The sequence below is a fragment of the Lithobates pipiens genome, unplaced genomic scaffold, assembly GCF_037356315.1.
Source record: "Lithobates pipiens isolate NorthernLeopardFrog02 unplaced genomic scaffold, aLitPip1_a1.2 Scaffold_13, whole genome shotgun sequence".
NCBI lineage: Eukaryota > Metazoa > Chordata > Amphibia > Anura > Ranidae > Lithobates > Lithobates pipiens.
The window spans coordinates 167922872-167939202 of NW_027507718.1; the positions used below are offsets into that span (position 1 = coordinate 167922872).

The 16331-nt window shown below is 40.7% G+C and overlaps 1 protein-coding gene across 2 annotated transcripts in view; it reads right to left on the reverse strand.

Moving 5' to 3' along the window:
- Positions 1 to 6791: 6791 nt before the first annotated feature.
- The window catches only part of REXO1 (RNA exonuclease 1 homolog), a 285055-nt gene continuing 275515 nt past the window's right edge, over positions 6792 to 16331 (reverse strand). For both annotated transcript variants that reach the window (XM_077475823.1, XM_077475822.1), the window contains one exon: positions 6792 to 7511. In XM_077475823.1, coding sequence (XP_077331949.1) covers positions 7464 to 7511 — 48 coding nt within the window. In that variant the 3' untranslated portion in view covers positions 6792 to 7463. The remainder of the gene's footprint in view (positions 7512 to 16331) is intronic.

Consider the following 16331-nt stretch of genomic DNA (forward strand, 5'->3'; position numbering starts at 1 on the left):
TAATCTATACAATAATGGAGATAATGTGGTGTTGAAATGCAATCAGAATGCTCCATTTAGCCACCTGGAGGAGTTTGGTGCTGCTGAGTATGATCGAAAGAGAGAGGTATGTAGACATTCTATAAGGTATAGTAGGCATCCTGATATTTTTCAATACCATGAGGATATAACAATCCTCAGGATCTGAGACCACTATCTCAATCTGCGCCAAGACGGCCCTAGTAAGCAGAATAGAAACCCCCTCTTGAATATGAGTAGGTAGCATGAAAGGCAGAGCTATATTAGGACATTTTAGGGATAGAACTTTGGAACCAAGGAGATGAGTCTCTTGGAGGAATATAATATGTGATTTGACCAGTTTCATTTGAGCTAGGACCAGAGACCTCTATTTTAGAATTAAGCCCCATACATTCCAGGACAGTAAATATGAATGACAATGATGTCATAGTAGTCTAACTAGAAGAAATGGTTGTGGGCAGACAGACTTGAGTTGTGCATTGTTCAATCAGACCTAGCATATAGCAAAATCTTAATACTTTGGCAAGCATACAGGTGGACCATACTCTGGCAATCAAAGGTTGTAAAAAAACAAAACAAAAAGCGGCAAACAACCACCCAGCCCGACTAACTCAAAGCGGGCTTTATTCCAGAACCAACTAAATCAATAAGGGGAGTGTTCGTAGAAGTCCCCATAAGAACCCACAAAGCAGGTTCATGAACATGTTCCAACAGGAGCACTTGTCAAATTATTTTCATGGCACAGCAGAAAACAAAGGTGGGCTTGGCCAATGTATCCATTAAGGTGCAATGGTATAAAAAGGCTCAAGGCATCCCCCCCCCCACTTCGGTAAGGGGAGCACGGGTATAAGGATCACTTCACATTGTCCAGCCAATCAGAGGCATCTTCTGGAGAAGTAAAGAACTGACCACCACCCATCATTTCACAGAATACATGTAGGATCTGTAGCATGCAGGATGGTTTCTTTATCAAGGAAATGTAGCAACTTGGGTGAAAATGCCTAGTGCTAGTACTTGGATTCCTACCCTTCACTCCTTTGTGGAGGATTCTGCTCTTTACAGGGGGCAAGTTAGAGTATTCCTAGAATCATATTCTATTCTGGTTAGGAGATTGCAGTGTGGTTACCACACCCCTGAATGACCTACTGGTCCCAGTTTGTGAATTTCTAGAATTCCTGTGTCTCTTAATGGCCAATATAGATAAGGATTTTTGTACTTAATGTACTTTTTTTATCTTGTACTGCTTGCTCACAGAATAAAAGCATGGCACTTGGAGGTGGAATTATACTGGAATGGCAACCCAACAATTGTGTATGCGTTTCTCAATCAATAATAAAGAAAATGTGTACAGCAAGTACAAAAAACATCTTATTTTATTTTGCAGTCTTTAACAGTTGTTTGCTGCTGTTTTTGTTTGGACTGCAGTCTAAACCACTTTGGTGTGCCCATGGTCTGAGAATGGAAGAGACAACCCATTCTGCCATGTCAAATTTGGTTTCAGAAAAGGTTTAAGACCAAATACATTTTTAATTGTGCTGCTGCAGATGAATTTCAGTTTGAATAGTCACCTACTATTACCCTTCTTTACTGCTGTTTTTTTTTCCCTGCAAAAAATGACAACACATGAATATAAAAACAAAAAACAGCTTTAATGGAAATGTTAAAGAAAAAAAAATGCTTTAGGAAAAAGAAAAGTGCAATTTACATTGTTAAACAAAACATATGTAAAATTATTTCTTGTTAGACTAAGCCATTACTATATGTGTATATATATATATATATACATATATACATACACACACAAACACACACACACACACACACACACATACACATATATCTATATATCTATATCACATACACTTTTTTTTATTATTACAAAAGCTTTATGTAACAATAGACCTAGCATTAACACTAACCTCACTTAATGAATTTTCATATCAGTAGTAGTTTTCATCATGTTAGTATCTTAAGGTACCATTATTTTTGAACATACATGCTGGTGTACACTAGTATTTTTTTTCTTCCGTTTCACAGATGTATGCAAATCTTTAAAGGAGTCTAAACGCAGTAGATTATATTTGATTTGGATCACATGGAGCAGCATTTGCATGTATACCTAGCTTTTTTTTTTTTTGTTTCATTTTTGTAAATGTAACATTATATTTTGCTGTATATGTACAGCAATAATTTCACTATGTAACTAACTCGGGAATGGTACACCCTCTCAAAAGCAATCCAGTTTCCACAAAATCATATATGCATTTCACTGCTGACACTTGTGGACAGCACACATATCCTAATAATGAAATGGTCAGATCTTCAGTGAATTGAACATTTCTCATCGTACTTGCTGTTGGAGAAAAAAGGAACTTTAAACTTACCTGTACACTTTTTTTAACTAAGCAATAAGTGATCAAGGCACAGATACTATACTCAAAGATAATAAATTTACAGGAAGCCAAAATTCCTATTACCTTAATTGTACAGCACAGGACATACCCAAGCAATAAACTGAGGGGTAGGCAACCGCACAGCAAACAGAGCTGCTCATGAAAATAATTGTCAAAGAAACCAATCCCCCCCCCAAAACAAAACAAAAAAAACATTACATTTTGAAACACCTCAAGGCTGAAGCTTGTATCAATGAAGGCTCAAACATCCATCTGGTAAAATTTGGAGAATGTGAATAGAGGACCAGATGATGGCCTTTTAAATCTGGAAGCAGATGCTTGATACTAGAAAGCCCAAAGACCCCAAACAGCCCAGGTGGCATGGGCTCTGATGTGGAAAAGGAGAAACCCTTTCCTTAACCAATCAACCTCCTAGGACTTACCTGTACATCCTTTGGTTGATACCGTATCTCACCTCTAGACGGGGAAGCCTAAAATCATTTCTTTTTTTTGATCACTGCTTCCCAGCCAAAGCGGCTCCATTTTTTTAATACAGAGGCCAGGTGTGACGTCATAACATCGCGCCCAGGCCTCCGAACAATCATAGATCATCATCCGGGCCGGCGGATCCTGTGTCCAACTGGTGAGTCAGTAGAAGCACCGGAGGGCGGCAGGGGGGACGTCCCCTCTCGCCTACCGTAATAGCGATTAAGCGGCGGAACAGCCGCTATGATCATTTTTATGGTGCACAGAATTGCCGGCTCTAAAAGATATCTGAATGATGCCTGTAGCTACAGGCATCATTCAGATATCCTCGCTCAAAGCAGAGGACATTATTTGGCGTACGGCGGGTGGGAGAAGGTTAAAGTGGTTATACAGGGATGATATCTGCACCAGTTATCAACATTTTCAGCTGGCAATGGGCTCTCTTGTAGAAGTCATCTGAGAAGCTATACAACCACCCACTTCTATAGGGTGTGGAAAAGCCCCCCCCCCCCCATTCTGCCGCCTTTACCAGGCTCTCCCAAGCAATCAGGGAGCCTCGGATCCCTGTTGCTTGGTGTGCTGAGGGGAAGGTGGTACATTGGTACCTGCCCCCCTCTGTGATATACAATGAGGGAAAAAAAAAAAAGATTTGATCCCCTGCTGATTTTTTACAATTTCCCACTGAAATATGATCAGTCTATAATGTTAATGGTAGGTTTATTTTAACAGTGAGAGACAGAACAAAAAAAAAATATCCAATGAAAATGCATTTCAAAAAAGATATAAATTGGTTTGCATTTTAATGAGTGAAAAAAGTATTTGATCCCCTATCAATCAGCAAGATTTCTGGCACCCAGGTGTCTTCTATACTGATAACAAGCTGAGATTAGGCGCACTCAACGGGAGTGCTCCTAATCTCAGCTTGTTGCCTGTATAAAAGACACCTGGGATGTAGAGGTGAAACAACCAGATTCCAATCTCTCCACCGTGGCCAAGACCAAAGCTGTCCAAGTCAGGGACAAGAGACCTACATAAGGCCAGAATGGGCTACAAGACCATCGCCAAGCAACTTGGTGAGAGGGCAACAACAGTTGGTGCGATTATTCGCAAATGGAAAGAACACAAAATAACTATCAATCTCCCTCGGTTTGGGGCTCCATGCAAGATCTCACCTTGTGGAGTTTTAAATCATGAGAAAGGCGAGAAATCAGCCCAGAACTACACCGGAGAATCTGGTCAAAGATAGCAGGGCAGCTGGGACCATAGCCACCAAGAAAACAATTGGTAACGCACTACGCCCTGAAGGACTGAAATTCTGCAGCGCCTGTAAGGTCCCCCTGTTCAAGAAAGAACATGTACAGGCCCGTCTAAAGTTTGTAATGAACATCTCAATGATTCAGAGAAATGGGTGAAAGTATTGTGGCCAGATAAGACCAAAATCAAGCTCCTTGGCATCAACTCAACTCGCCTTTTTGGAGGAGGGATGCTGCCTATGACCCCAAAAAACACCATCTCCACCGTAAGAACATGCTTACCTCAGCCAAGGTCGTGGGTGCGTATTCCAGCATGACAATGACCCAAATAACATGGCCAAGGCAACAAAGGAGTGGCTCAAGAAAGAGCACATTAAGGTCTCAGAGAAGTGGGACAAAATCCCTCCTTAGATGTGTGCAAACCCCAACTACAAGAAATGTCTGACCTCTGACTGCCAACAAGAGTTTTGCCACCAAGTCCTAAGTCATGATTTGCAAAGGGGTCAAATACTTATTTCAATGATTAAAATGAAAATCAAATAATCAGATAACTTTTTTTAAATGCATTTTTCTGGATTCTTCTGTTATTCCATCTTTGTTGAAATAAACCTACCTTTAAATTATAGTATGAGCATTTGTTAGTGGGCAAACGTACAAAATCAGCAGGGGATCAAATACTTTTCCCTCACTGTAACAAACCAGAAGCAACAAGGATTTTTGTCACGTCCGGTTTCAGTTTGAGGTTTACAAGCCATTAGCAGCTTGTACAACATCTGATCAAACCAATCTCGGTTTAATAAAATGCTATTAAGAGCAAGAGATCTGGGGGCCTTTAAAGGACATGTCAAGCTCATCGCTATCACAAGAGATACTGATCATTCCTTGTGATAGCAAGAACTTTGATTATAAAAAATAAAAAAAAGGCAAAAAATTCAAACGCATCACGCTGGGTGGGGCCTGGTGCCATTTGGCTGAGCTTGCAAATCTGCACTGTGTATATGTAACATTATGAGTGTTACTCCTTTTTATTCTTTCATTACAGTCACTGGCAATACTACACTATTGGATGTTCTTTGCATTTATCCCTTTAAGCTTTTTTTTTTTTTTTTTTTTTAAATAGACAAGAGCTGCATAACATGAGGCTATGACCTGGGTGCTGCTGACCTGTTGACTAAAGCTCTTTTGGCCACCATGATTATTTTCAGGCGAGAAGACACCCAATTGGGCATGTGGGTGATCATTTTTGGTGGTAGTCCATGGTGGAAGATTTACCTGTAGTTGTGGCATATGAACCACATGAGGGGCTATAGGCATTTGTATTTCAACATTGCATACAAGTCAACTGCCTACAAGATATCAAATGATAAATTCAATCTGATAACCCCCAAGGCTGTGCTGCTGTTAAACAGAATGAATTGCTTTTTTGTACTCCCAAAGCCAAGCCTTTCTAGAACAAGCATAATGTTTTCTGAGATAATAAATTAGATAAATAAATATCTCAAGCAAAACAAAAATGGCAACCACCCTGATCAATTTAAAGCTAAATGTGAGAGGGGTTTCCACAGAGCATGTAATAAACAAAAAAAATCTGATCGCACTTAGCTAGCCAGTAAAATAAAAAATAAAAAAATGAAACTGTTTCAGATTTTAATTGCATACATTTGGAAATATATGTGGAAGCCAAACTGCCTCATCAATGCCTCAATCTCCCTTACCACACTGGAGGTCTTCAGCTGCCATTGTGCTGTGCTTCCGATGTGTCCCTGTTCCTTTAAAGAGGAATGGGCTACCTTCAGGCATGCCTGCCCTCAATTTATTTATTAATTATACATGCTAAGCAGTGTAAATGCGAGATATGCTCAATCATTCTTTATTAGCCAGTCTGCAACATACCCTGCCTTCCACCTCTTTCGCTTTCCTCTGGCACATGTCACTTGTTACAATATATTAGTAAGTACTACAATGACCCTGGGTTTGTGGTGACATTGCTAATTTTGGCCTTATGCACACTGGGCATTTAGCCCCAGTGCATGAGGCTCCCGCTTTTAGATGTGGAAGAAACAGTCCCACTGCTGACCGCCTATGTAGCTTTATGAAACGCTGACAGCTACTGCATCTGGAAAGGGCTGGACCGTGCACCAAGCAGTACTTAGTGCAGTATGCACCCAGGGACAGATGTTCAGAATGAAAGCAGGTCATCCTCTTTCATCTGCAGCAGCTACCAGCCTCTCTGATTTTTGGTCACACACCTGGCAATTTACTGGGCAATTATGGAGCTTTTTGTCAAAGCAATCTACCCGTACTGGCTTCATTAATAAAATTGCAGTGGAAATCAACTACAACTTCAAAAAGCTGAGTTCAAATAAAATCCAGACCAGTTTAGATCAGTTAACTATATGAACTGGGAAATGACTAAAATCATATGGAGGTAAATTACTGTGACTAAAAGCTGAAGCATGCTTTACAGCTACTAACAAAATTACCAGTATTAGTGATTACAGCTTTAAAGTATAACTGTGCTTCCAACGTACTCGGCAGCATTTAATGAAACCCCCACATTGCCAATCAATCAATATTTCTGTGACAAAAAAGCAGGAAACATATCAAAAGGCTAACTACCTGGAATAATTCAGAAACCGGCTTGTGTAAGAGATTTTAATTCACAGACAGATATGTAAAAGTTTTGGATTATAATCAGTACATATTTAAAATATGTGCGTTAGATAGAAGAGGATGATATGATCAAACACTTCACTGGTTAACTTAACCAGTTTACTTCTGGTCCATGAATCAACCAAAAAAAAAATACTGTAATTTTGGTGCCATTTTTTGAGAAAAATTGAAAAAAAAGCAATGGGTTGCAAGGTAGTTATATAAATAAACAAATGAAGGAGGATATCTCTATTTCTGTACAGTTGTGCACACTTTTGTATAGATAACTGTGAATGCAACTTACTCCTCCATCAGAGAGATTGTAACTTTAGGCATCTAGACATTTGGGACCTGCCAGCAGAGAAAACGTGCATTTTTTTCCATTGATCTGTTACCTTGCTAGTTTGATGATGGGACAGATAACAATTTTCCCACACTTTTAAACAGCCCAATGTTTCAATCACCTTTACAAAATTATTTTTCTTTTCTGAAGGTTAAAACAATACACAGTCTTCATATTTCTGAAGTAATCGGATGTGTTACAGCTTCAAAAAGTTTCAAGTTTGTGATAATTGCTTTAAACCTATAGTTCAACATTTCAACAATGGTGCTTCAACGAATCATCGTTTAACTTTAGCATCTTCTTTTATACGCCACAACATTAGTTCCATACAGGCACAAGCATCTTCACTGGAATCATGTCCTTCAACTGTCAAAAGAAAAAAAAAAAAAAGACAGGTGATGTGAGCTGGTATAGGGGAAGCAATATTTTCTCACACGCTTTATATTAAAGTGTAAGTTTACCTTAACCAAAAAAAGCACACTAAACCGTCCCATATGGGTATAGCATAATATTATAGCAGGGGTCCCATTTTGTGCTGAACTGTAGGGACGGAGCAGTCATTAGGACCAGCACCCCCTAAGTGCCAAAGGAGATGCCATCTTGGTCTTTTGGGCCACATAAGCACACCGAGTACTCTCTCCTGTCGTAAACTCTGAGCTTATCATAGGCAACAAGAGAGTACACACTGTGCATGTGCATCTACTGTGGCATTTTTTTTTATGGAAATTACCTTAAACTCTCAATTAAATATCTTCTGAAATCAGAAAATCTGTAGGTGGCAGTTGCACAATATTTAGCAAATGTTTATCAAATGCATATTTGCAGGATAAAATACACTAAAATAAATTTAATGCTAACAATATAATACCTGTTTTTTTTTTTGTAAAATTTAAAAAGATGGGGTTGCGTAGAGTAAATAGATAGTACCCCAAGACTCAAAATTGCACATGCCCGTGAAAAACCATGGTACACAAAATTCTGCAAGTGCAACTGGGCAATGCTTTAAAAGCCTTTCCAGGTTATCGGCTTAGGAGTTAGCCATGAATTATTGCCCTACAATTGTCACTCTCAATCGCACCCCCATTAAAATGTCAGGTTTCTTTGATGTAAAAAAAAAAAAAAAAAAAGAGACAAAGATAAATCATTTCAGAATTTTTTCCACTTTAAGGCTGGGTTCACATATGAGCACGTAGCAGCTCACAGCAGGGGTCCTGTGCGTCCTCTTTCACCGTTTCAGGTCCAATTTCAGTCCGAAATTTTGGCTGAATTTGGACCTGAAACAGACCAAGAGACGCACAAGACCCCAGTGCAAATGCGCACCGGAGCTACTGTGGAGATGTGTAAAAAACTGGCTCCGTAGAGAACTTGACCTATAAACTGTACAACTTTGTTGTTCAACTGAAAAGTTTTAGGTGGAGGGAAGCAAAAATAAAAAAATAAAATACGATAACATGGTTGCACACCCTTAAAACGAATACTTGGTTGAAGCGCCTTTTGATTTTATTACAGCCCTCAGTCTTTTTGGGTATGAGTCTATCAGCATGGCACATTTTTTTTTTCTTCAAGTATAATTTTTATTCAACTTCAAACAAGGGAAGACAGTCCCCGGGGTACAATACAAAGTGGATAAATACAAAACCAGAGACAGACGAGTAAGGGATAACAGGGATATACAAACAATGATAACCATATCTTCCGAGAGTCTAGACTTTAAAAAAAAAAAAAAAAAACTAAATAATCGAAAGAACAGTACCAAGATCCAGGGCCTCCCTAACACCACACCCCTTCAGCACTATCCGTCAGAGGAGGAGGGGACCGTCATTCCCAATTTTCACTTCTTCCACAGAATAAGAAGATTGAGAAAAGAAAAAAGAAAAAAAAAAAAAAAAGGGGCGGGACACAGTGGCAGGCCATAACCCCTGAGCCAGACTAAGAAAAAGCTACCAGGCATTAAGACACCTGCAAGCGGCGTCCTTCCAGCGAGAATACAAAAGGCGTTCCAGGTATCCCAGGTCTGTTTAAATACTACTTGTTTATTCTGGGCCGTCAAGATCAGGTCTTCCATTTTCTTTATGTCTTCTATTTTCCTGATCCAATGTGCGATAGAAGGAGGAGAACTCAGTTTCCAACAAAAAGGGATACAGGATTTCGCAGCATTCAACAGATGTCGCAAAATAGATTTTTTATATTGCTTAATGGGAATCCGAGAATGGTGCAAAAGAAAAAAAAGCAGCTTCTTCCGGAATAGGAATTTCCGTAAACATTTGTGTTATACGGCGCACCTCCTTCCAGAAGTCCGACAAGTTGGGACAAGACCAAAAAATATGGAACAACGTGCCCTCATCTTCTCCACATCTCCAAAACCTGTCCCCTTCCAAAATGTTAGACGGTATAAATCCGTTGGATCAGTTAAAGAGGACATAGATGGCCACTGTCCATCAATAACAAATTTCGACGCATGGTCTAATGCTGAATCCCTAAGACCTTTATAGTCTTGGGGATGATTCCCCGGCTCAAAGTGTGGATGACCTAAGATAGGGTACAAAGGAGAGGTCAAAGATGTAAGCGTGTTCTGGGAGGCGGTTAAATATCTACCGGTAGCGCATGATAGCACCACATTGCACTTCTCAGAGGGACATGGCACATTTTGACTCGGCAATACTCACTCTTCTATGCAAAAACACTCAAAATCTGTGCATCTCCTGTGCACAGCCCTTTTCAGATCACCACACAAATTTTCAATTTGATTCAGATCTGGGCTCTGACTGGGCCATACCAAAACTTTAATCTTCTTCTGGTAATTCCATTCCCATTGATGTGGATGTATGCTTTGGGTCCTTGGCATGCTAAAAGATGAAGTTCTTCTTCATGTTCCGCTTTCTAGCAGAAGCCTGAAGGTCTTGTGCCAATATTGACTGGCATTTGGTTCATAATTCCCTCTACCTTGATTAAAGTGACTGTAAACCCCAATATATATATATATATATATATATATATATATATATATATATATATATATATATATTTTTAATTAAGACCCATATCTGTTACAGCAGAGGATGTAATTTCATCTGTGCCCAGTCTTGCCACGAAGAGTTAATCTAGCTCTGAGCAATCCTCTTATCCTTCTTCAGTAAGATAAAAAATAGACACTTGGAGAAATAAGTGTCCATTTCTTCCCCCTGGCTGTGAGTGACAGGTGATTTCCTCATCTCATGCACGAGTGTGAGAGGCATTCTGTGTACTTCACATCCCCCCTCCTTTCTTCTCCAGCTCTCCCAGGATTGGCTGCGCCACACCTCAGCATGCCCAATCATGCTGAAGTCCTGTGGTGACTTTCCTGGGTTTTGACTGGATGTTAGTGATCATGGGGCATAATCCACGAGACCAGCAGAAGTTCAGTGTAAGAAATATTGATGCCTGACCAAGGGGAGTGTAGAGGTGGGCAGGGAGTCATTACGAGTCCAGCCACTGAGCCCTGGACAACAGACCTGCCCACAGAATCCAGAGAATGGCAGGGCTCCAAACAGCTAAAGGGGAGATATTGGACAGGTAAGGATACATGCAGGAGGCATGTGCAGTTGTGCTTACAAGTTTACATACCCTGGCAAAAGTTATGATTTCTTGCCCATTTTTCAGAGAATATTAATAACACAAAAACTTTTCTTTCACTCAGTTAGTGTTTGGCTGAAACCATGTATTAGCAATCAACTGTGTTCACTCTTTTTAAATCATAATCACAACAGAAACTACCCAAATGACCCTGATCAAAAGTTTACATACCCTGGTGATATTGGCCTAATAACATGCACACAATCAGACACAAAGGGGTTTCAATGGCTATTAAATGGTAACCATCCTCACCTGTGATCCATTTGCTTGTAATTAGTGTGTGTGTATAAAAGGTCAATACGTTTCTGGACCCTTGCATCTTTCATCCAATGCTGTACTGACGTTTCTGGATTCTGAGTCACGTGGAAAGCAAGAGAATTGTCAAAGGATCTGCGCGAAAGGGTAGTTGAACTTTATAAAACAGGAAAGGGATATAAAAAGATATCCAAGGAATTGAGAATGCCAATCAGCAGTGTTCGAACTCTAATCAAGAAGTGGAAAATGAGGGGTTATGTTGCAACCATACCAGTCAGGTAGACCAACTAAAATTTCAGCCACAACTGGCAGGAAAATTGTTCAGGATGCAAAGAAAAACCCACAAACTTCTTCAGGTGAAATACAGGACTCTCTAAAAAAACATGTGGCGTGGCTGTTTCAAGGTGCACAATAAGGAGGCACTTGAAGAAAGAAAGGCTGCATGATCGACTCGCCAGAAGAAAGCCATTACTACGCAAATGCCACAAAGTATCCTGCTTACAATACGCCAAACAGCATAGAGATGAGCCTTAAACCTTCTGGCACGAAGTCATTTGGCGTGATGAGACCAAAATTGAGCTTTTTGCCCACAACCATAAACACTACATTTGGAGAGGAGTCAACAAGACCTATGAAGAAAAGTACACCATTCCTACTGTGAAACATGGAGGTGGATCGCTGATGTTTTGGTGATGTGTGAGCTATAAAAGGCATGGGAAATTTGGTCAAAATTGATGGCAGAATGAATGCAGTACGTCATCAAAAAATACTGGAGGAGCAACCATTACTAAATTTGGTGAATTTTCCGGATTCAGTATTAATTGGTCCAAATACATACTTATGCCCCTAGACCCACTAGTATCACCTCTCCCCTCAGAGGTGTCCCAAATAGCCATTGTTAACACTTTTAAATGTCTGGGAGAAGTGGTATCACTGGACCCTACTGAATACCTGGAACTGAACCTAGCACCCCAACTGGAAAGACTGGAACGTATAAAATGCCAGGGCTGGTGTAAGCTTCCACTGTCAGTGGCAGGAATGGTAAATTTGATCTGGGCCCCGCAACTCCTATATATCTTCCACAATTCCCCTATGTGGATTCCCAACAAATGGTTTAAGAAGATTGACACCCAATTTTGCGATCTTATTTGGGAAAAAAGGTAGAGCCTGTATCAGCCTAACAACATTGCAATTTGGCAAGGATGGGGAGGGGGGGGACTGGCGGTACCAGACTCCAAGATGTACTTCTTAGCATCACAGCTGCAATAACATGCAGGCTGGCATCTGCATGAGACAGATGATCCTATTATACAATTGGTGTCTCGCATTAATCCCATATTAACAGCTGGCTCCCATCTGGAGATGGGTCTACCGAGTATCCCCTCGGCCTCCCCAAGGGCAATACTACTCCAGAAGGTTTGGAAGGCAGTTAAAAGAGCACGGACCATAGCTGGTCCAATGGAGTTTACCCCCATTTGGAACAACCACCCTAAGCTATTCAAACTACGGGGATTCGTCTCTTGGTCAAAAATAGGGATATGGTTCTTTACACAATTATATAATGGCAATGTACTCAAATTATTTGAAAACCTATGCAGGGAATTCTCTCTAACACAAAATCAATTCTATCAATACCTCCAACTCAGACATGCTTTACAAACGCAGACACAGGCGGTCAGCCTAAATATTACTAGAGCTTATCTGATAAAAGGAGGTCCTACAAGCTAACAGCCCCAAGGGAGTGATATCCAGGCCTATGCTACCCTGGTGGCCACAATCCAAAACCAGGCCCTACTAAAATGTAGAACACATTGGTCCACGGATATGGGAGAAAGACGGTGACCAATAGGACATGGCCTTGGAGTCGATCCCAGCGCTGTCAATTGCGGCATCTCAAATTCTCACAATTGTTTATACTTCATAGGTCATATCGTACACCCATACAACTATATGAATGGGGCAGAAGAGACTCCCCCGTATGCCCTAAATGTGCCACACACGGGAGAGATTTTATACACATGATATGGTGCTGCCCGAAACTTGCTAGATATGGGACGGAGGTCACACAGACTGTATCTGCTATAGCACAGACGCCCATACCATGTACACCTCTGGTGTGCCTCCTGGGTTCGGTTGATGCTGAAATGTATCCAAAAGGCGTTTATATAATGGTGACTACTATGCCTGGCCAGAAAACTCAGCACGTTATTGGCTTGCAACAAACGTGCCTAAGAAGGCCCAGTGGATCACATATGTCAATTCCCTCCTTAGGAAGTAGTTGGCATACCGGTACTGAAAGGCTCCAAAAAAAATTGACCTTATATGGCAAAACTGGCTGGATAACCCCAACCTTGCTCCTCCCCAGTTAATAATGGATAGACTGCTACGGTTATAAAGACTCTAATGTTGTAGATAGGCACTCCTCAAGCCTAACGCCTCTCCTATAATGCATATGCTGTGCAGAAGGTAACTCATATGGTAATAAGGCCCATAGACAAGCCTGGAGTTAGCCTATGCCTAATATTTTATTTTATCTTATGTTGGTCTTTTTTATTTTATTTAATATTTTAAAAGCGTGAGTTTTCCCCGTTTTTTCTTATTTCTTTATTAGTTTTGTTTGTTTCAAGTTCTACAAAAATAAATAAATAAATAAAAAAAAAAAAAAAAAAAAAAAAACAACAAGGTTATATGTGTCTAACACTAGGTAACTGTATTATATGTACATACATGTCTGATTTATATACGATTCTAGAATGGGAAAATATTTGTATCTCCCTTATTGTAAAACAATTACCCATTCTTGTCAAAAAAAAACTTTTGATAAAAAATAAAAAAAAAATATTGGAGGAACATTTGCATTCATCAGCCAGGAAGCTACGCATGGGACATACTTGGACATTCCAACATGACAATGATCCAAAACACAAGGCCAAGTCGACCTCTCATTGGCTACAGCAGAATACAGTGAAGGTTCTAGAGTGGGCATCTCAGTCTCCTGACCTCAATATCATTGAGCCACTCTAGGGAGATCTCAAACATGCAGTTCATGCAAGACAGCCCAATAATTAACATGAACTGGAGTCTTTTGACAAGAAGATTGGGCAGCTTTACGATCTGAGAAGATAAAGAGCCTCATCCACAAATACAACAAAATACTTCAAGCTGTCATACACGGTATTAAGAACTGGGGTATGTAAACTTTTGATCAGGGTCATTTGGGTAGTTTCTGTTGTGATTATGATTTAAAAAGAGTAGCCACAGTTGATTGCCAATAAATGTCTTCAGACAACTAACCATGAGTTTAAGAAAAATTTTTGTGTTATTCATATTCTCTGAAAAATGGCCAATAAAAAACAAATTCTGCCGGGGTATGTAAACTTATGATCACAACTGTATATCCTTATAGATCAGCACTATGAAAATAATTTAGAAATGATGAGTGGGTTTACATCCACTTTAAAGCCCGTTCCAGCTGAAGAAAAACAGCCCCAAAGCATGATGCTGCCACCAACATGCTTTACTGTGGGGGTACGGTGTTTTGGTAGTTTTTTTTTGGCTAAACATATCTTTTGGAATTACGACCACAAAGTTCAAGCTTGGATCATCAGACCATAACACATTTTCCCACAGACTTCTTATGTGTTTTTGCAAAATTTTGTCAGGCTTGGATGTTTTTCTTTGTAAGAGGTCAAGACAGAGGTGACTCCAGAATGCTCTGGCTTACCTTGGAGCTGTCCTGCCATGCAGGATGTGCAGGGCAGGGTGGTAAAGCATCCTCCCCCATCTGCCCCATGTGGGTTGGTGGACATACCTGCACATGCCACGGCTTCCCTGGTGTTCCATTGGGGAGGTAGGCCCATCTGTGCGCTGTTCGTTTTTCTCCCCTTTGCAGAGGAATGGAGGGAAGCGTTGCTCTGTGACTCGGCCAGATAATTGGGGCTGCTGGTTGGGGATGCCGCCCACTTGTCGAGCGTGGAGTATGGGCAGACAGGCCGGCACCAGGGAAGATGCCATCCTACCTGTGGGCAAATGCCACCCGGCATTTAGTACAGCCGGGGGGACAGTTGCATGTCCCTCAGTAAGGACGAAACCTCTGGTAGAGCGCCAGCTTAGCTCGGATTGCTGCCAGGGAGTCCCCTGCAGTAAGCACAAGGACTCGGTAAATAATAAATCGTTGCAGCTCCTGTTGGTCCAGAGGAATCACAATCACACAGCATAGACTACCAAATTTATAATGGTGGACTATTTTGTTTCTTGTTCATGGTGGGAGGAGCCTATCTCTCAGATGCCGCCCTGGAAGACAATTGGAGAAAAAGGATGCTCATGGCTAACAGAGGACAGAATTATTAATAGTCGTGAAAAACTTAACATAAATAAGTCACCGGGACCAGATGGTTTATACCTGAGGGTGCTTCAGGAACTCAGCCAGGTAATAGTCAGACCATTGTTCCTAATTTTTGTGGACAGTTTACTGACTGGAATGGTACCAGCTGATTGGAGAAGAGCCAACGTGGCACCAATATTTAAAAAAGGGCAGAGATATAGCCCAGAGAACTACAGGCAGGTTAGCCCAACATCAATAGTCTGCAAGCTATTGGAGGCGATGTTAAGAGATTATATCCAAGATTTCAGTAAAATTGTACCATTCGCAGTAATTCTCATGAATTCATGAAAAATCGTTCATGCCAGACCAATCTATTAACCTTCTATGAAGGAGTGAGCTGCCATCTAGATGGAAGGCTTGTAGATGTGGTGTATCTGGATTTTGCAAATGTTTTGATACAATTCCCCACAAACATTTGCCGTACAAACTAAGGTCTGTCGGTATGGACCATAGTGTGAGGACATGGATTGAAAACTATCTACAGGGGTTTGTCCAAAGGGGGGTGACAGATGCCAAGTACTCGCAATGATCTGGTGTGGAAAGTGGGGTCCCCCAAGGATCTGTTTAATTTATTAATAAACGATCTGAAGGATGGGATAAATAGCTCAATCTCGATATTTGCGGATGATACAAAGCTAAGCAGGGCAATAACTTCTATTCAGCATGTAGAAACCTTTCAAGAAGACCTAAACAAATTAATGGGGTGGACAACTACTTTAAAATTAGGTTAATGTTGAAAAATGTAAGCTAATGCATTTGGGTGCCAAAAATATGAATACTAGTTACGCTCTATGGGGAGGACCTATGGGGGAATCTAGCATAGAAAAAGACCTTGGGGTCCTAGTAGACGACAGGCTCAGCAATGGCAGGCAATGCCAGGCTGCTGCAAGCAAAGCCAACTGAATATCTGCATGTATCAAAAGGGGGGGGGGTCA